The following is a 21106-nucleotide window of genomic DNA, read 5'->3' on the forward strand; positions in this document are numbered from 1 at the left end:
GCCTTTTTGAACCTGCTTCTGTGCAGACTAATTAAATGTATTACCTTTACAGGAAAAATATACCCACAGAATCTGTGAGCTACTTCTGATGATGATTTAAGTTTCTCCTCTTTAAATGCTCACAGTATAGACTTGCTAGCATTAATGCCAACAGTCCCCATGATTCTAAAGCTTCTCCTGCTGTACTCTGTTGAAGCAGAAATGAGTCCTCTTAGAATCTGATGGTGCTATTCTAAAAAAAAAAAAATGCTCTTCTCTTATTAAAAACAGCCATTTTCACTGTCTCTTGAGGCCTGATATTTATGATCAAGCATTTCATGCCTACTTCTCTTGCCTTAATTCTGGTCATTTGCAACAATGCTAGTGCTAAGTGACTGCGAAACTCCAGTCTCTAAAGTTTTCAGGCCCTGTGCCCTGCGTCACATGGAATCATTTATTGCAGTACAATAGGAAAGAAGGCCACTCTGCTTAACAGTATTTCTGGAGGGAGAAATGTCGCTCATTGCTGAGTAACAGTATACCCAGCTGACCATAGGCTATAAACTGTGCCTTAGGAATCAATGGATTTTTGTGTTTAGAGTGAGGAGAACAGAGAGGGAATGGCCAAAGTAAAAGCACAGAGAGAAAATGTGCAGGGTACCGAGCTCCTGCTCAAGTACCTGGTCAGAGGGAAGTGCTAACTTCCCAGATCTAGTCGATACAGGCCAGCTGAACTGGTCTTGGCAGCTGGATGAACTGCGCTCTGAGGAACCAGCAAAGCTTCATTGCTGGCTAATGAGCCCAGCAAGCTGCTTGGTCCCTTCTTCCCACATAAAAACCTCACAGCTCTGCTACCAGCCTCAGCATCTCCCCGTATTCAACATCTGTCATGACTGTTGCAGGCAAATAACAGAGAGGATCAACAGCAGATGGTTAAATTGAACCATGAGAGAATGATGAACTAGCTGGGTCGTTGCAGCTCATTGTATTAAGTCTTTGAATATCAGAACTTACCTTAGAGTCACTTCTTTGCTTTTGCTTAAGTTGTAGACAAAAAAGAAAAGGCCCAAGCCCCTAAATTTTCCAAATGTAGTAAAGTGTTTGAATATACACTTTAATATATTTTCTGTGGCATTTTTGTAAAGTACAGATATATAATTATAGATATAATGCATATATAGCATTTACTATATTGATAAAAAGCTAGTCTTTTCACAATGACACACCAGTAAGTATTTACAATATGATTCAAATTTTAAGGAACAAATGTTTCAAACAATATTGTGTGGTTATACGATAAGAATAATCTGAGGAAAAATAAGAGACCAGTTCTAAAAAAATCCCAGACAATAAAGTACGTACTCTTGCCAGGAGCACCTCCATGAATATCCATGCACAATCCTTTTCTTGCCCCTTGGAGGAACATGCATGATTTGGCTCTTCCACATTTCTACCTAGTCACAGCCCTTAAGATGACAGGCATAATTATCCTTTTTCAAGTACAGATTAATTGTACCACTCTTCCCATTTAAAGATTTGCCCAACTGCAACATTTCAAAGTTTCGGCTAAAGCAGGAATTACTATACACAAGTTTTTTGTCAACTAAAAGTGATAGAGCTATGACAATTCAACTGAAAATCTGTCCATCTTCTACACATCTTAGAACCATTTCACAAGCCATTAGTGTGGGGTTTTTGAACAGTGCCTTTAGCATCGCAGGTCTTTGCTAGGAGGTCTGCCTCAAAGAACACTGCAATGCCAAAATTAGTCACAGACCTCAAGTACATGGATGCTCTTTGTTACTGTTGTATCTGAACACTACTTTGCCATTCATCTGTAACATACTGTCCACAGTACAGCAGATGTAAAGATGATCTTCATCTTCACTGTACTGTTACCCTTTCCCATGAGGCAGAGAAGTGCTACTGTTAGATTTTAGAGAAGAAAGAGTAGTAGCTACAGACAGGTCAAGTGAATTGCCCAAGGTCACTTGGGAAGTTTGAGACAGCAAAGAAGCAAACTCATATCGCCTTAATTGCATCCTCTTGTCTTTCAAGTTTTGAATGAGAGCTTTCTACGTGTCTTCTTTAACATAAACAAATACGTAACTAATAGAAATAAAGCCTTCTCCAGGCGCAGACTTAAAGACTGCTGTGGTTTCTCTTCTATTCCCAAATAAGAAAAGAGATAACGAGGGGGCTGTTTCTGCACGCATTATGTTCATCCCACTGAAGAAATATTAGCTGCAATGAGTCTTTCTGGAAGTGGGAGTGGTTAAGCCCCCTGTTTGCCAGAAAAGTCATAGGAAACTCTTGAGAAACACAACAATCCACCTTCAAAAAAATCTAACAAGAGATAAATCTAAACTCTGAAAAGCCTTGCTCTCCTTCAATTGCTGACCATTGCCAACTACATTTGTACCCACTATATAATGCCTTTACATCACCTGCACAACATAAAGAAGGCTTAGCGTACTGTCGAAGACAATCCGTTCTCTCAAGCATTAAAATCTGTTCCACAGCCTCCGTGGTTCAGCTCTGACGGGTGTGCAGCTGAGAGGCAGCTTCCGCAGCAGAACTGATGCGCACCAGGGCTGCACAGGTGCAGGTGAGGGCAAGAATTTTGCCATGACAAGTGTCTCCCCATGTCCTCATCACTCAGGAGAAGCTTGGTCAGGAGTAAGTTGTGATCTGCACTCTTACAAGCGCCATTTAAAAATAGAGCTAGGAAGGAATGGAACCCCTCCAACTCCAGGACAAAAACTGACTGAGAAACAGAGCAGCAGGGAGACAGCCACGACAAAGTTCTGCTTCCAGAAACACTGGCAGGCAAACTGGGTCATCTGCCTAATTAATACAGATGATATATTTATGAGATACTGAGGATGGAAGACTTTTCGCCCTTAAAAAAACCCAACAACTGAAACCCAAAATAAAACAAAACACACAAATGCGTAAACCAAATACTGGAATTTCTTTTCCTGCTCTTTTTTCTTTTCCCCTAAATCAAACCTGCATTTTCCTTTAAGAAAGTAAAAATACAAAAACAAAGATACATTAGAATATCCTACTGTCCAGTAAATGTCTTATAGTAAATATTTATGGAGGAAAAAATGCACCAAGCCCTTCCTTTGACAAAAATGAAGTTCACTCTGTACCAAGGAATGCTTCTTATTCTGCTGTTGGTTTAAATTACTCCTATCATCACAATTTGAATATACATTATTTGTCTTCAAATACCTAATCAGAAATCTAGACTAATGCTGGAAAAAAAAATCCTAGTGAGAATGCTGTGCTGCCGATAAGCTAAAACAAGCGTATCATGAGAAGGCAAACTAATCTTTCCATTTACTTTACAAATAATCCATTAGCTAAACTTCTATTTTAGGCTGAATGCTTGATGCTTAACACTTACAAGTCCAAATACCCTTCATATCCCTTATAACAGAGAAGAAACTTGTAAAATGCCTCTGGTGCATCAGCTTATCATTGTATGAATGTTTTAAAGAAACTCACTAGTACTATATGAAATGTAAGTGGGCTTGTTTGTGTTGTTTAATACTCCAAGTGTCATTTCATTCTTGAAAGGGGTTAGAACAGAGGAGGGGGAAAGGGGAGGAAGTCTTACTTAATTTGTTGCATATGTCCCAACGTGTTATACAACTAAGGGTATTATACCAGAAAACTAAAGCAGTCTGCTCCGCAGTAAACTCTGTGTAACTCAAAATTGGAGAATAATCTGGCCACAAGCAAGCCAAAAATTCAGTGAAACTTCCTCTCATATTATATATACACACATTTTACAAGCTACATTGAGTGTCCTTTCATATTCCGAAAGAAATACATTGTAGACACCAAACATACTGTACTTTTACTTAAAGGCTTCATCAAACCATATGTGCAGACACTTGAGAAGATGAGAGTGTTAAGCTTCCTAGGGTCCTAGAGTCAAAGAAATTCTGCTGCCCCCCACTGCTAAGTAAGTGCACTCCTTCCACGGGGGGCAACATCTGCCGATCCGTCATGGTTCCACTTGGAGAGGACCCCAAGAAACTTCCTTGGGAAGAAACGATTTTCTCAGGACTGGCAGCCAGTTTAGGGGATGTGGAAAAGTTATATCCATAGAGCGCACAGGGACTGTGCAGTCTAAACGTGTTGTAGGAGCCTTGGTGGGTTTGATTAGTGGTAAAGGCATTGCTGGATGGGGATGGCATGATGTACTGGAGCTGCGGAGACATTCCTGAAATCTGCATAGATAAGCCAGTCTGAGGGCAGCTGAACGCATCCCCATCGTTGCCACTCATGGACATATTCACAGTCGTGCTACTCGACACACCAACATAGGAGGGAGTCCTCGGGGGTGCAAACGTCTCACTGGTTTGGTTTGTGAGCCTGTTGTAGGTTTCAGCCAAAGAAGTGCTGTATCTGTTCAGGGTCAAGCCCGAGCGGGCACAAGCTGTGTAGTCAGCTGGAGCAAGGCTACAGAGCTGGCTAGTGTTGGGACTGAGGTGGAAGGCTGGAGATGAGCAAGGGGAACCCGGTAAAAGGTGCGGGTGGGTAGATGGCACTCCACTGCCAGATCCCTGGAGTAAAGTAGAGGAACCTGCATTTCCTGGAAGAGAATATTACAGTGTAAGAAGCATGCTGGAAAAAGTTCACTTCCTAGGTGACAGACGAAGATCTCTTTTATAATAACCCTTGACATGAAACGTGACACAAATTCATTCAGAAAATACTGTACATATATGGGGGGGGGGGGGGGGGGGTTGCGTGTATGGCACAAGCATGTTTTTAAAGAAACAACCTAACCAAGAAAAATAATGTAAGTTATGCTTTTGCAACCATCACTCAATACCCAGAGCTCCTGCCCAAACCAACTACTCTCTGTTTGACACTGGAAGGAAATTGCATAGCAGCAAAGATGTAGCCAAGTGAGTACCACATCCCAGGAAGCCTTCTTTAAAATGACAAATTTTGTGTTGTCTATGCTCTTGGTACACCTCGGAGTGAGTTTCAAGCACTTTGTGCCTCTCTCTGTCAGAGCACCAGCTAACGAACCACCTCCTTAGCTCAAATGGTAGAGGTTTCCAGTTCAACAACTTTGGGAAAGTTCACGACTTCAGAACAACATTTCAGAACAAAAACCTTTCCACTTCAAATCAGAAAAGCTTGAGAAGAAAACTTCAGAACAACTTCAGGACAAGCATAGGCTGAGTACTGTGCATGGCTGCTTCATTTCTTGAATGCATAAGGTGGAGCAGCAGCAAACTGCAAAACTAGACTTTCTTACATGACAAATACCAGTGCTGAATATTCCTGAAAACCCACTGCTTGCTATAGCTGAGACCGCTTCTCAGGACCAAAGTTTCCCAGATGCAAGAAACGCTTCCTTTTCTTAGAGTTTGTATCACCCAGAAAAAATGAGTGCAGAAAAACTAATCTGGGCCTTTCACAGTCTCCCAGGCAGAAGGCACTTAACAAGGAAGACTCTCCTGTTAGTGAACCACATTAATAGTCAAACCGCTTGATGCTGCAAAGAGACACATGCTGTCAATAAGTTAATAGGTTTTCATGATAGATGAGCTAGTAAAATGAAAAATACATTATTAGTGAACTCTGCCTGCTGCTTCTTGCTCTGCTGACAGGACACCACAAGCTCAAGACACCATGAGATACCACCACATTCCAGAAATCCTGGTGCAAGGCAGACTTACTTTTCTTCCAATCTACACCAACACCTCTGCTAACTGAAGATGGGCACTTGCAGCAATACCAACCAGGAAATTTTTTTTTATGAGGTCTTTCAGCAAGTCTCTGAACTACACTATTGTCCAAGGTATGGATAACTAAAGATTTTGCAATGACCCCAGTTCCTGTCCTCTGAACATCAACATTAACTTCAACAAGCTCCTTAACCTCAAGCAAGAGCAGAAAAAGACGCAGAAGCTCAGGGCAGCAGCTCCGCTCCCCTGCTCTCACACAGTGCTGCTACATAGAAACAGGGCGGTACAGCCAGTCTGTCTCCGAGACGGATTAACTTCACAGTGAGCTGCCTTTCAGCCTTACATGGTCTAACAACGTGTTTCAGGTCTGATGCTGGCTTATCATTACCGCCTTTTTTTATGAGGACTGTCCCTCGCCACCCATGCTCTGCCCACAACTCTGCCAACCCTCATCCAAAGTATTTACCACTTGGCACAAAAACTCCTTTTTAATTGCCCACATCAAGCACTGATGCTCAAGATTTCTCAAAGAAGCGGGCTAAGGAGAAGCTGACAAAAGTGAATTTTGTGGATTCTTCATGACTTTGCAATACGTTATCAAGAAAGCAGGTAAGATGTTTGTAAATTTGGTAGCAAGATGTGAAGAATCAGGAGCAATATGTCTAATGTAGTTGGGGAAAGGCTGAAGGATTTTCTACATGCATTGGGGTACTTTGCAAATAAAGGAACTCGGAAAAGAGTAGAGACTCCCGTCTCTATCGAAACAGGCTGTTTAAACGTTTCTCTCCCTTGCAGCACTATCTGTATAATGGGGAAAGTGGAAACCAAGAGGTATGGACTGGGGAGCAGGAAAAAGCAAAACAGAGAAGAGGTCTTCTTTTTTCAAGCTCTTAGATGTAGATGGAAGTTTGTTGAAGCTTTTACTGAACCATTTTTAGGTCTTTAAGAATCAAGAAGGCTTTCCAAAGAAGAAACCAAATTAGCTTGCTATTGTTTACTTATCATTTATTTATCTTATTCTTTTTTTGTTCTCTTAAACACACAAGTAATTCCTACATCAGAGTTTGGATGTGTACGACAGATGCCATCTATAAGTGAACTCTATGTTGCGTATCTAGCCAGATCTAAGGAACAGGTTATACTGTCCTTAAATAACTGTCATTATCCTCTACCTGTGATCTAATTTATCAGTGGTTAAGTGAGCATTAGTCTTCTAATTTTAAATAACTCTGACGAGAGGTAATGGCCTGCACTGGGATTGGTTGGGTGCTTTTTCTCTGCAAGTGACACACTTACCTAGTCTTTTGTAAGGCATGATGGGTAAACCTTTATCTTCATGCACTTTTGTTTTGAAAGAACACAAAGAAGAATATTACCTTGTTTGGGTATCCCAGGTATATCTTCAAATGTAAGTGTCCTCAGTGAAGGTCTCCAGAAGGCATAAGACTCTACCAGAGCTTCCAGTCCCATTCTGTTTAGAACAAAACCATCACTGTGTCATGAAAGAAAGCTGTATTTTGTCACTGGATACTTTAACCTCAGAAACATATAAAAGAATTATTTTGAAGTTCATTTTGCATTTTAGAATAGACCGTTACATCCCTATCCATAAGATCACTGTGATCTGCAGCCACTGGGCTGGTAGCACACAGTTTCCCATTTCCACAACTCTAGCTCTCTATTTCAAGAGTTTTAGCCTTTTAATGAGGGTTGTTGGAGGGAGGAGACTTGGCTAAAATTAGTTTATTTTTTTTCCTAGTATGACATTTCCTTAAGAACAACTGCTTTAACTGCCAGAGCGATGATCTCCTACATCTGTCTATGAGATCTGTTCTACAAGATCTGGTGACAACTTCTATTAAAACAGAATTCCCAGTCATTTCTGGTGAGTTGGAAAATCACACTTACAATATGAGCATGGCATGGGTGTACAGCTCTTTTGTTACTGAAATGTATAAAGCAATGATGTGTCTTAGTTATAATGGGTTAAGCAAAATATCTTCAGGAGCTAAAAATCGTCTATCATTTTCTTTCAACAGTCTTGTGACAAAATGGAAGTATCTGGGTAGACAATCACAGCAGACAGTATTTAGAAGAATCTCTATTTCCTGAAGGTAAAGGTTCATTTGTTTTCTGACATAATTTTATGAATAATGCACCTCAGAGGTATAATTTTGCTGTTGGTTTTAGCTGCTGGGCCCCAGAAGCCTGTTAAGTGTCAGCATCAGGCAGACACCAAATACAAGGGTTTGCCTCTGAGCAGCAGCACTCTATAAACTAGAATTATGCAAATAGCCTAATTTGAAGCTACCAACATGTTCTTCTGATACTGCTTCTTCTTCATTGGATTTCCAGACGGATCACAAATGTATGTCAGGAAACATTTATAAAGTATTTATTAGCTGAACCCTGACTAAAGAGATAGCCTTCATTTTCTGCAGTAATGGCGAATTTTCATTTCTAGTTAAAGCGGAGATAAAAGCCACCTCCTGGAGGAGTGTAGCCAAGGTGATAATTTATACAAGATGCCTTTGAACAATTTCCACATTTTATCACCACCCTAATTTACGCTATCAAACGGCCAAGTTTATTTAACAAAACAGTTATGCTTTTCCTGAAGTATTTAAAGGGAAAAATTCTGGTCCTTTCCTGAGTAAAAGTTTTTATAGGGTCAAACTTAAAGTCTAACTGAAGAATGAAACTATTCTCAGCACATAAATTCTGTTGCACTTTGCAAATGCACAGGGAATGCTTTTAAAAGGTGAAGCTACTGATTTCTGTAAAATAGCCTTTGGGACTGAATGGGAATGATCTGAAAAGGAATATTTTTAATTAAGCAGAATTACTGCATGTAGCAGTGCACAGTAAGACAGCTGCAATATTTAAAGCAATAATGAAAAGTTGGATATAATGGTACCACGCGGTTTTCTTACGCTTTTGGTGCAGACTAAAATACCTCAGTGATAGATACACCAACTAGAACAATGAAGATAACAGAATCTTCACATTTAATTTCAATATTTAGCAACAGAGTTAATTAATAATCAACTAAGTAATATAGTAATTTAACTTTGAAAAAAAAATTCCTCAACATTTAAAAATCTGAACTGCATTCCCAACTTACTTGATACCACAGAGCCTACCAAAGAAAACTGCAACACTGACTTCAGTAAACCAACGTCAATTTGCAGTGGACAAGTTTGCAGAGTCACTTCTGCAACGAGTGTGTTTGTTACATTAAAAGCATTCAAACCTCATCTAAAGTCAGTTTTGAAACGTTTTAAAGAGACTTCCTACAGGACTGGCCTCCTAAACCATTTCCATAACTGTCTTTCAATTAAAATATCCTGGTTTTTTCGAATGCCCAAACCAAATTTATTCCTAGCAGCCAAAACAAAAAAAAAATCTCTGGATATCCCCAGTTGTCCAACTGGATTTGTAGGGCTACAGATGCAGTACTCTTTCTGCACCTACACCATCTTTGGGTCCTCATGTGTTGCCTGATCTGGTTGAGAGACGTCCCTGCCCATGAGAGGGGTTGGATTAAATCATCTCTGAGGTCCCTTTCAGCCTAGGCCAGTCTATGATTCTACTACCAGGGCTGTCCCACCATATTAAACCTAGTTCAAAACTGGTTTCTCAATGATTCTTTCCTCTCTATTTTCAAGGGCATCTTCTCCTGTTTCACATAACGCTATGGAAGAAATTCTAACTTCACTTATACTCAGAAATTTCATGGGAGTCGGTGTTTTACACTTCTTAGGAGGCTCCTTACTGCTTATCCTATAGCTATGCAAAAAGCACGCGCAGCAGAGACGCTGCCCGCAGAGAGCTGTCAAATGGGGCCTGTATGGCAACTCTCTTCTTCCCCCAGCACACAGAGCATGTTTTGCTTCTTCAGTCACAGCATTTATTAATGTATATAAATATCTGAGGGGTGGGTGTCAAGAGGAAGGGGACAATCTCTTCTCAGTGATGCCCGGTAACAGAACAAGAAATAATGGGTTTAAGTTAGGACATAGGAAGTTCCACCTCAACATGAGGAGAAACTTCTTTACTGTGAGGGTGACAGAGCACTGGAACAGGCTGCCCAGAGAGGGTGTGGAGTCTCCTTCTCTGGAGACTTTCAAAACCCACCTGGATGCGTTCCTGTGTGGCTGCCCTAGGGGATCCTGCTCTGGCAGGGGGTTTGGACTAGATGATCTCCAGAGGTCCCTTCCAACCCTTAACATTCTGTAATGCTATGATTTATCAGGAAGTTACTGTTAATTTCAAACTAGAAGGCCACAAAGGAGAACAAAACTGCCAGTGCCTGGGGCATCCCTTCCAGGCTTCACGGCAGAGCATGGCCGGTTGTTTCTCTCTAGAAGACAAAAACCTTAAGAGAGCAGCAAATGCAGAGTGCAAACTTAAAAGATACTTGCAGTGAATTCCTATAAATCTTTACAACTACCCCACTTCCTCCGTGACTGTTCATCTAAAATCTACTCTCATTTGCTGTCCTGTCTCAGCATTTATGTAACTCAGGTGGAAGCACAAAACAGGCTCTAATGCTGTAGCTGCTGCTAAAAGAGAAGCTCAGTAAAGCAGCTACCAAAATACACTCTCTGAGCATTCCTACCAGAACAGAGTCTGCTCCCTCCTCTGCAAGGCTAGGTCATAAATATAGCAGCTGTAGACACCAAACGCAATGTGGTCACTGGAACTGATGTATAATGCACACCACAATTAAATGCTGCTTTTTTTAGCTGAAATGGTTTAACATGCAATTCATAACAGGCTTAAGTATTTTGCATTAAACGGTCTTTGGATAAAATACCTCATCAGTACTGGCAGCAGGGACTAGACCCAAGTCTCCATTTTGCACTACTCAGATTCCCCACTGCTATTTTGAAAGATTCATAGATCAAGGGAGAATAAGCAATTAATGAGTCCAACTGCCACAGAGACGTGGAAACCTGGCTCGTTTCAAGGTAATCTATAGTCTAGTAGCAAAAGCATTCACCTAGGAAGTGGATTTGAAACTTCTTAGCCTAAAAAGACACTCAAACACAGGCCTCCCCCTTCCTAGGCAAGCATACTAAACTTAAGGTTATTGCAAGATGCAACTCAGTTTCTCACCCTCTAAGAGAAAACAAGCTGTTCATCCACAACAAGCACCGTTTATGTACAAGAAAGCCTGTGCTTATAGCTTGACACTGGTATCTGCAATTTGCATCTCCAGCCAGGAGAAAAAGGAGATTTCAGGAGCAGCCTGACATCGCAGACCTGAGTATGCAGTAATTCCATTTGCAGCCTTCACGGTATGCCTCTCAGGAAACCTGAGTACATGAGTCAAACCGTTCTCCAACCCATTCTTGACCTAGATGGTCAGAGGAGTAGGAACAGGAGCCCACCACAGAGAACGTTACTGGGAAACCATCAGGAAGTCTGAATCTTCAGATTAATGTGTCTGTAAATATAGGTATTCCCCTCTACCAGCCGTCACAAACCAATTACATCAGCATTAACAAGCGCACCAATACCTACCTGTTACGTCCTGAATCTCTAAACCCTTTGGCAAATGGATTCCTATCGATCTTCAGACGAGTTATCTGTCAAAATGATTAAATAAATTATTACCTGCACATTCAGCTAACACACAAAATTCCTATCCTGACAGAATTAACTCAGCAGTGTAGTAGAAACGTCTTCACATTTGCATAGTTTAGGATCATTGTCCCAAAACACAGTAAAATAAGGGCCAGCCTTCTGATCATTATTTTTTGCAAATCCCCGGAGAAACTAATAGGCGTTTAATGCTATCCAATGGCAGGTTGGAAGTCTTCAGAAAAATCTTCTGGTAAACGTCATTCTTCACCTAACAGAGTATACTGCCTAATTGCAATAAAATTTAAATTTTATTTCTGTATGGGTCAAAAAGGAAATGTGAAAAGAGAGATTCTCTCTAGGCTATTATCCTCCATAAAGAGAAAGCAACCCCCTGAAAAAAAATACATGTAAATTATTTAAATAAATGGGATAGGTACCAACAGTTATATTTCAATATTTACATGGCTCTCCTGCTCTTCTCTTGGTAAAGATAGCAAGGTATACATAATTTCCCAAAATATAGCTGCAATAACTGATGTGGAATAAATAAAATGTCACAACACTAATTATGGTGTTACTATGTATGTTTATACTTAAACAAGTGGTAATAAGAGCCAAATACTGGAGTCACACAAACAGCAGTTTACTTTTGACTTTGAATCTGTCTAAAGCCAGATAAATCACAGCCAGTAATATACGCTGAATGCAATTACTGGAAACGACTGCAATGTTCTTCAGTCCTCAGCTTCTCTGTTAAGGTCCTGGGAATTCTGAAATCACTCGAGCCAGGAACAAAGGTGCTTTAAAAATTCTATCCACGTATGTATCTACTCTTAAAGGTACAAAATCGCCCTTAAAAATTAGACTGCTCTTTGCCTTGCGCCCAAACGCTATATTTATAACTAAGACACCATTACCTACGCTAATTAGACTGTGTGATCTCCATAATAAGAATGACTTTTTACATGCAGCATCCAGCCCACGTGGCCTGAAGTCTCAGCTGTAGCCTCAAGGCACTGCTGCAGTACTACTAGTGAAAGCTACTTCTAATACTAAAAGAATTTAGACAATGCTTTTTAGTAAGTGGTAGAATAAAAGTATCCTCTTTTTCTCCTCTCTCTTACTTCCCTGGTCTACTCTGAAGAGCCTGTAAAGTGCTGAGCAGAAAGCCCTGCAGTTACCTGCTGATTTTGGTACGCTGTGACAGTGGTGAAAACTGTCTCTGGAAAGGAAAAGGCTTTCACTCCTTCTCCTGATGGGATAGGCTTGACCGGGGACAGATCATCTCCACAGTCCTTTCGGATGACGTGGACACGAGGCTGATATTTATGCATAGAGTGAAGGATAATCTACGCAGTCATGAAAGGAAAAAAGATAACATTTATTAGAAAGGACATCCTGCTGTTTCAGGACTAATAGCTTTTTGGAACAGATTATGGTATGTGTTTACCATGCCACTTACTGGAAATCAAATGTTTTCTTTAACCTCTGAAGGTTCTTATTACAGTAGTCTAATCCCTGTGCATTTATGTTATTGCCAAGCCTAAGCATTTAAAAATTACGACTCAGGGGCTCCAAATTCAGAGACTGGCTCAATTGAGACTGGCTAGGAAAAAAAAAAAAAGAAAAATCAGGAGTGAAATCCTGGTTCCACTGGAATTAAGACAGTTTTGTCACTTTTTTCCACTGGAGCCTGGATTTGATCTAACAGGATTAACAGCAGCAGCATTTGTCTTTTGTTTTTGGAATATGCTTGGAGCAATTTTTTTCCCCCAATATCCCAAAGGCTGGAAACATATCTTGTTTTGAATGCAAGCTGAGACTCTCATGCTCTGAAGGAGCAGAAACTTAGAGTAAATTAATACCAAAATCCCAAACTCTAAAGTGATAATAACCTGAGATTTGTAATATATAAATAATATCAATTTACAAACCCCTCCCAGCATACAAAAGTTCAATTAAGAGTAAAGTATAAGCAAGTATATGAACTCACAGTGCATAAAATTTAACACAAAAATACCTCTTGGTATTGCTCCCAAATTTTAGAGACTTAGAACATAGAATTTCCCCTCTATCTTACTCCAGCCAACCACTACTAAAATAGAAGATTTCAAGAAAAAAAAAAAATTGGAAGCTTGACTATTATTGTTGGATGGCCTAAGAAATTAGTAACTCAATAAATAAACAGTCCTATGGCTATTGGCCTGTGGAACCCCTAATCAACATTCAGGGGAAGCTTTTTAATTTCCTGCTCCTTAAGCAGCCTCAGAATGCGCATGTGCTCAGGCAGAGTCCCTACGCCAGACGCCGTGGAAGTCCACTCATCCAAATGACATAGAGGACATTACATTCATTTGGATAAACCAGAGTTTGGCTAGTTTAATACACTTGGTGCTGGCCAGATGGCATGACCCTGTTTTGGGTAAGCCAAGTTTCTGAATAATCTAGGGTTTTATTAGCCTGTACGTAAGGTTTTGACAATGACATCACAGGCTCCGATTAATTTGCTCAAGGAGTGCCCTATGGATGTTCTCATATGAAGCCTTTTCCCAGTTTCTGAAATCTTGCACAGAGTAAGATTTTTATCATGCAAACATGTATTCTTTTTTACAACACTCCTTTCAGTTCTCCGCTGGCAAAGAAAACGTAGAGAGGACAGCACATTCCTGATCCTGTTTTCCTGTGAACACCCAGTGATACCAGGGGAGGTACTGGTGCAACAGAAAAAAAAGTATCAAGGAAAGCTCTATTTCACTGTTCAAACCCACTGCTATTCCACGCCTTGCCATTTGCCTGGGTGCCACTGCGCGTGCCACATTCTTCTCCCACCCCGACTGCTTCACTCCATCAGCTCTGCGGTGCACATTATCGCATGCCGTTGTGTGGCCGACTTGACCGTACGCAATGATAACCCAGGCAGCTAGGAAAAGCTCTGCTTATGTATCAGAACAAGCAAAGCCAAGCAGCACGAAGACGAACACCTTCCACTCCCTAGTTGGGTGGCTATTACAGCTAAACTGATCCTTGTCAGCTTGGGAGAGCAATTTGGCTTGGCTTTGTGCTGTACTGAAATTTCCTCCACTGACATACGGTTGGACTGTTAGCAAATCCACAGCAAGAACTGCTTTTTTTCCTTGAGTTTTGTACTGTGCCTTGTACAATGGGATCCTTGTTAATGATCAGGACTCCGAATTCTAAATAAATATTACATAATTGCAGGGCCCCTGTGAATTAAAGAGCAACACTACGAAGATAGGCAATACCTAAAAATTGTTTAGCTCTATTACTCGAAGTATCACCTAAAACTACAGGGAAGAAAAAGCTAAGGAAAAGTAGACCCTGGCTTTTTCATCTCACTGTGCTTGCACATTTAACAGGACAAGAAGGACCTAACAGTTTATCTGCAGAAAAGGCAATTTTCCCCTCATACCTTTAAAAGCCGACAATAAAAAACGCAAACAGAACAAGTCCCACCGAACACAAGCTGGCATTACTTCCAACTCACAGTTGAAGAGCCCACCTCTCTCTACAAATCCCTCACAGGGCAAGACCAAAATACTCTGTGGGGGAATAAACCTCTCCTGCCAAAGGTAAAATTACACTTTGGCCACAGCAAGACATCATTATCACATAGAAGATGCCGCAGCAGGCGACCCGCAGCACACAGCAGAGCAAAGCAACAGCCTGGCAGGACAAAGGCAGCCAAAGCACCTGCAGACACACAAAGCTGGGATTACTTTTGTGACACAGCTTCTGAAAGATGCTGCCACGAAGCCTCAGAGCTGACCATGAGCTCGGGCACTACCGTGACACTACCATCAGAGCCAGAACAAGCGAGAGCCTGATGCTATTTCACGGGGGAGATGCCAATCCTCCGGCAGCTTGGCAGTGCACAGGCTACACAGTCGCCTCCCCACCACCTTCACAGTCCTCACCCCGCTGCTGTTTCTTCCAAAAATCCTCCTTTTATCTCCCTGAAAAGCCCATGCATTCAGGCTTTCTGCAGGCAGGGAAGTGTGTGGGGCCAAGAAGCATGGATTCCCCCTTCACAAAGACAAAAACTGCAAGTGCAAATGCTGATGTTTCCCAGCTTTTCATTGTGACAAGAACATATAACTACCCATTGACTGTAAGCAGAGCTCGTCTCTTGGAGCCAAGTCTGGGCAGAGTAACAGTCCGCCTCTGCTTCCAGCCTCACCCCACTTTAAAATGGAGGGGGAAAAAAAAAAAACCACCAAGGAACAATTAACACACTAACAGCCTCATTTTCACTAAAAGTTAAAAGATGTTGCTCTGCATCAAAAAATACTCAGTTGAAAAGCATGGAAAATAACATAAAAAATATTGACTTTTCCCCTCTACTGAAATTCAGATTAAAAAATGCATCAAAATAGAAAAAACAGCCAGCTCTAACCAGCCGGAGGGAGAGACTGCTTTTACAATGCAGCACTTACTCCAGAGATGAGAAAAGGATGAGAGGCATTAACAAAAAGCGTCCAGACCACGCACTTCTCAGTGTCAACTACAAAATGCAGGTTTACTTTTCCTTGCCATAATGCCATAGTATGTGTCTTAATGATGCCATCGGGCCTTAATGCCTCTACAACCACACGATCTTTCCAAAGTAGGGAATTCACTCTGTGACTCCCTTTTGGAAAATACACCCTTACAAATTTTGCTTGATCTCCTCAGCCTGCAAGTGGAACCCATGTGTCAGGGTGTCCTACGTGCGGAGGTACTTCGAAATCTCTCGGCAGAACAGCACTATAAAATTACGTCGCCACAAACTCCCACTCAAAATACTGATGAAAATAGCAGCAGGCAGCAAGGAGCCCAGAAAGCACTCAAGCAGTGAAGAAAGTCGTCTTAGAGATGGCTGCTCTCCTTTCACAAGATGTTAATCCCAGGCATGGCTGCCATGAACTACCACCACAATATAAACACTGCACAAGAATACCACCTTAGCATCTGTTTGCAAATACCGTCCCCAGTTCCATGGACATGGGTCACACCTCTCACTGATTCTGAGACTTAATACTCTAGAATAGGTAAACGGGCTCTGGGTTGTTTTCACACGAGCTCCCTACCTCAATACCTGCAAGATCAAAACTTAGCCTTGAGATTTTAATACAAAAAGTCTGCAAAAGCTGGCACCTCTGAGGAGCACAAGAAGAGTAAAGGAACAATTTCCACAAGGGTTGAAGCCCCAGAACCAGACAGCATGGAAAGCACACCCAAAGAACAACAGCTAAAGCCCAACACTGCTTCAACTACTAAAGGAATGATGGCAGAGTTTAGAGACCCTGACAAGGTATCTCTGAGACATTCTTCCTAAGCAGGAGGGGGCAAAACCCCAACTTTCTAATGATCTAAAATATACCCATCTCCCAGATGGGTGTATTACACTTGGTATAAAAACAAATATTTGAGGGACAGTAGAGCCTTGACCCCTAGCTCTTCTAATGCCCCGTCCTCGCCTGGTACCCTCGTGAGAAACATGGTTCCTTACTGCTTATGAGAAACAATTGTTTTTCATATTCATCACAAAATATGATTATTCGTTTTCCATTATTGCTGGAGGCATTCAGAGGCTACATAGCTTTTTCAATACAGCATTCCACCCTACCATAGCTTTAAAAGAAAAAATGTACCCATTGGAAGAGACACTTTTCTGCTTTCTGCTTTTGCCTTTTCTGGTAATTATGACTGACATGTTTGCAATTTCCCAGATTTGAGAAATACGAAATTATTTTACAGTCATCCTTCTTTTGTCCTTTTATTTTAATACTTAAATTTCCATTTTGGGGAGGAGGGGCGCTGCCGTAGCTCTGAATCAGTTCAATGTGTCTCAAATCACTGTGCAAGGGCTTTGCTTCACTAGTTCCCAAATCGAAACACTTAACTAAAGACCAGAAAATTTATATCCCCCCACATTTTGAATTATGGCGTGCTGTGTACGCTACACAGGTTTCAGTTCAGAATGAAAACAAAGCTAAGATCCGGGATGGAAAAAATATAGCAATACGATTCTCGACATAGCTGAGATTTTATCACAGGGCAGTTTGCGACGGCAAGTGTGCGGGCGGACCACAGCGCTCGCGCATCGACCCTCTGAAACGAGGGAGTACAAAAAAACAGCCAGCCTGCTCTCTGTTGGTAAAGTGACATTTGCTACCCATCCGCATCCACTTCACTTCTTAAAGCCCTTACAACAGGACTCAGAGAAAATAACTTCCGCAAACACGTGAGCGCTGAGGAAACTACAGGAACTACGTGGGCTAACCTTAACTTAAAAATGAGACCCCACAACTGTCATTCTGGAAAGAAGCAATTCAAAACACCTTTATTCCAAACCTAAAGAAAAGCACTGCTAATTTAAGAGATGCAAATACCCCCACATTCTTTTTAAAGAAAAAAATTATGAGCAGCATTATACAAAAGGGAAGCTTTTTATCCTTGCTATCACATTCATTAGCTCAGTCCAGCCAGTCCCTGGCATTCCCGCCTCTGTAACACAAAAGTTGAGGCTCCTGCACAATTTGACCAGAGCCTCAGGGTACTCTCCTCTGCAAACAAAACGGGAGAAAAAACATCTGATACTTAGACTACGTACTGACAAAAATACCTGGCTTAAAATCACAGACTTAAAACTATATCAGAAGATGCATGTAGTATCTTTGCACTCTGTGCCAGGTACATTTACTTTCACTCCCTCCTATATAGGAGAAAGTATCACAGTTAATAAATTGGGCTATGCTAAGGACAATGGAATCCACATCTTGTCTCCAACATTTTAAAACTCTACCACTTAGAAGTTGATGCTCCTTCTGAGAGGAAGCCAACATTTGCCTTTTATTATGGGATTTTTGCAGAATTATAAGACTTCACCCTGGCTAAAAACAATTCTCTTTTTTTTTTAATTATTTCCTAAGGTGTCAAGTAAAACTATTTTAGGGATTGCTGGAAAGATACTGGCTTACATCTGTCATGTTTCAACAGTTTTGAAGAGAAAAGGAAATATTAACATAACACATTTTGTCACATTAGATAATGTCATAACTAAACAATTTAGAACTTGCAAACAGAACACTCACACTGCATACGTCTTTGCCAGTTTTTTCAGACGTAATGAGCCTCAGCTGTGAAAGGGTCTTGCTTCATAAGGTATGTAATAAATCATTATCGGAGCAAACCCAGCTCCCATGTTGTTCGTTTCTGACTGCAATTATTAACACCTCATGGGATTTCACACAAATGTTTAGGTTAAGAAAATAGTTAAGTGCATTTTTATTCACGTGAAGTTACTACACACTATTAATGTTTCTTCTAGCCACTTGTGAATATAAGTGTCCTTTTTGATCAGAGCAGAAGTTGCGAGTAACACACTCGGTGGGAAAACATAAGAGCAACTCTTGCCCCTTCGTATTAGGCAATTTAGCCTTGTAAAGTCTTACTTTGCAGAAGGAGTTCTGTTTTTGAGGGGAGAGTAAAACAGCAGGCTCTAATAAGCAGTTAATCGTCAGAGCAGAAAGTAAGCAGATTTTAGACCTGGATGGTAAAGTTCCAAAACAACTTTGAAAAGTCAAGCCTATTTCTGGCACCCTGAAGCTGTACGTCAGAGTCCTTTAGAGCTCAGCAATGTGCCTACATATAATACTGCAGAAGAGCAAGCACTCACATGCCCTTGATCGTCCAGCTCATTATTGGTAAGCTTCAGTTTGTCAAAGCTGATCACTTGTCTCATCCACGTCTCCCCGGAGGCGGGTGAATCAGGGTGAATATAAACACGAGGGGGTACCGGGGAGTCAGCATTACCAGCCACCATCCACTTGGAGCTATGATAAACATATCTACAAAAAGAAAACAAATACCTATAAGTGCAAAACACAAAATAATTTTATCAGACCAATTCAGTATTAATAGATTAGGGCCCATCCATACAGGAAGAACCCACCAACTAAGAAAACACAAAAGAACGATAAATAAAAGTGAAGGGGTTTTGGTTTCAAAATGTATCTGCAAAAGTAAGGTTAAAAAACACGCTCTGATCTGACCTCAGCCTTCTTAAAATCAGCAACAGCCTTAACACGGCTCCGCACTGAGCTTTAAGCTGGTGTCCATTCAATGGTTGCTACAACTCCACTCTGAACAGGCATCAGCAAACAGGGGAGAATCTAGTCCTTCATTTATCAAATCAAGTAGTAATTCCATATTTGGAAGATTTAACATGTTGATTCTAATATAAGAGTCTATAAATAAAGGTATCGAAGGGAAAGAACACTGACTGGGAAAAGCAATGAAGCTATGTCAAACTATGCTCTGGCTATTTCTACAAGACCATATTAATTTTCTTGAATAGTACTGCAGAAAGGCTTCAGAATGAAAAAAACATAGCCCACATTTCATCGATAGACCAATGCTGACAAAGTCACTTTCTAATAAAATTAGTGACTGCTTTAGTAGAAAACCTATTTTGAAAGCAGACACTTCACATGGCAATTTAAAAAGTACTATTCAAAAACTTCAAGGCATTTTTTTCCAAGTATAGTAAAATTCCAGTCATTCAGCTGTATTCTTTAATAAAAACAAGAAAGACTTTATCAAATCATTTGTTCGTACAATTTGGTTCCTTATTAAGAAAAAAGACAAACAACATAATTGGAAATGAAAACAAATTGGTCCAATATAGACATTGCTCTGTACAATTCATATCAAGCTGTACAACTAAGATCTAGAATGGTGGTGAAATTCTCTACTGGAGACAAACTGTCAACCCCGGATCACGTAGTCAGCTCTTATAACATTTTTCATTTTTTATTTTATACTTGATGATTTATACTAAATACACACTTTCCCTACAAAAGTAAATAAAGTCATAAATGCACATTAAATATTCTGAGAAAAATCTTCAGCTTCCAGATATTTACAACAAGGTCTAATTCTGTTAGAAAATTAGAACTAGCTGCAATTTACTTCATTGCCATTTTGTTTTGCTATCTACTATGACAGCTAAAGTCTAGACTTTGTATGTGACTGCTGTTCTATCTTTCAGATTTGAAGCTCTACAAGACAGTTTGCAAAGCCACATAAACAGCCAAAGTTAAAAAGAAAAAAAAGATCACAGATCGCACAGCAAAGAATGAAAAGTGGAATCAAACAAAATGTGAAACATTAATATATAGTGGGAAGGTTAGAGGTGTGTTACTAGTACATGATGATAGAAATTTAAGTTTGCCAATTAAGAAAATACTGCCCTTCATACAACTTTTGTTAAGTTACTTCAGTTGTCTGGGTATGACACATCACATCGGGCAGATAGTGCAGCTCAGTATGACTGTATTTATTTTAAATGAGATGAGGTTTAAACAACTTATATTAGGTGCAACTGGTTTTAATTTTTAATATTAACTTTTATTCAGTTCAGAATAACTACTTCATTTTTTCTACAATTTAAGGAATTGTTCAGACCTTCTAAGAATTCAGATTCCTAAGTAAATGCACACGTGCAACACAGAGCAAGAAAAAGGCTTTCATTTGAGATGCACTAGTACAAAGAAAAAGCATTCTTTTCTCTATGGTACAGTCAGAAAAGCCTCCCCAAACTGTATGTACTGGACATCCTCAGCACTGGTATCAGCACCTTGCTGAAAAACACAAAATCCGAAACGGTCCTAAGACATACCTTATCCGTAGCACAAGAAAAGGACAAAATTGCAGTGAATGAGGTAAGGACATGCAAAAAACCCAAAACATAGAGCACTGTTTGCTTAAGCAACAAAGCAGCATGCCTGCAAAACCATCCAGCTAGCCTT

General features: G+C 40.5%; 1 protein-coding gene across 1 annotated transcript in view; it reads right to left on the reverse strand.

Moving 5' to 3' along the window:
- Window positions 1-3765: 3765 nt before the first annotated feature.
- Window positions 3766-21106, reverse strand: part of TBX18 (T-box 18) — a 20018-nt gene continuing 2677 nt past the window's right edge. The window contains exons 3-7 of the mRNA XM_009866288.1: window positions 18973-19144; window positions 12476-12643; window positions 11232-11296; window positions 7079-7173; window positions 3766-4591 (exon numbers count right to left, since the gene is read on the reverse strand). Of these exons, the coding sequence (XP_009864590.1) occupies window positions 3867-4591; window positions 7079-7173; window positions 11232-11296; window positions 12476-12643; window positions 18973-19144 (1225 nt within the window). The 3' untranslated portion in view covers window positions 3766-3866. The remainder of the gene's footprint in view (window positions 4592-7078; window positions 7174-11231; window positions 11297-12475; window positions 12644-18972; window positions 19145-21106) is intronic.

The sequence above is a fragment of the Apaloderma vittatum genome, unplaced genomic scaffold (assembly GCF_000703405.1).
Source record: "Apaloderma vittatum isolate BGI_N311 unplaced genomic scaffold, ASM70340v1 scaffold13510, whole genome shotgun sequence".
In the NCBI taxonomy this organism is placed as follows: domain Eukaryota; kingdom Metazoa; phylum Chordata; class Aves; order Trogoniformes; family Trogonidae; genus Apaloderma; species Apaloderma vittatum.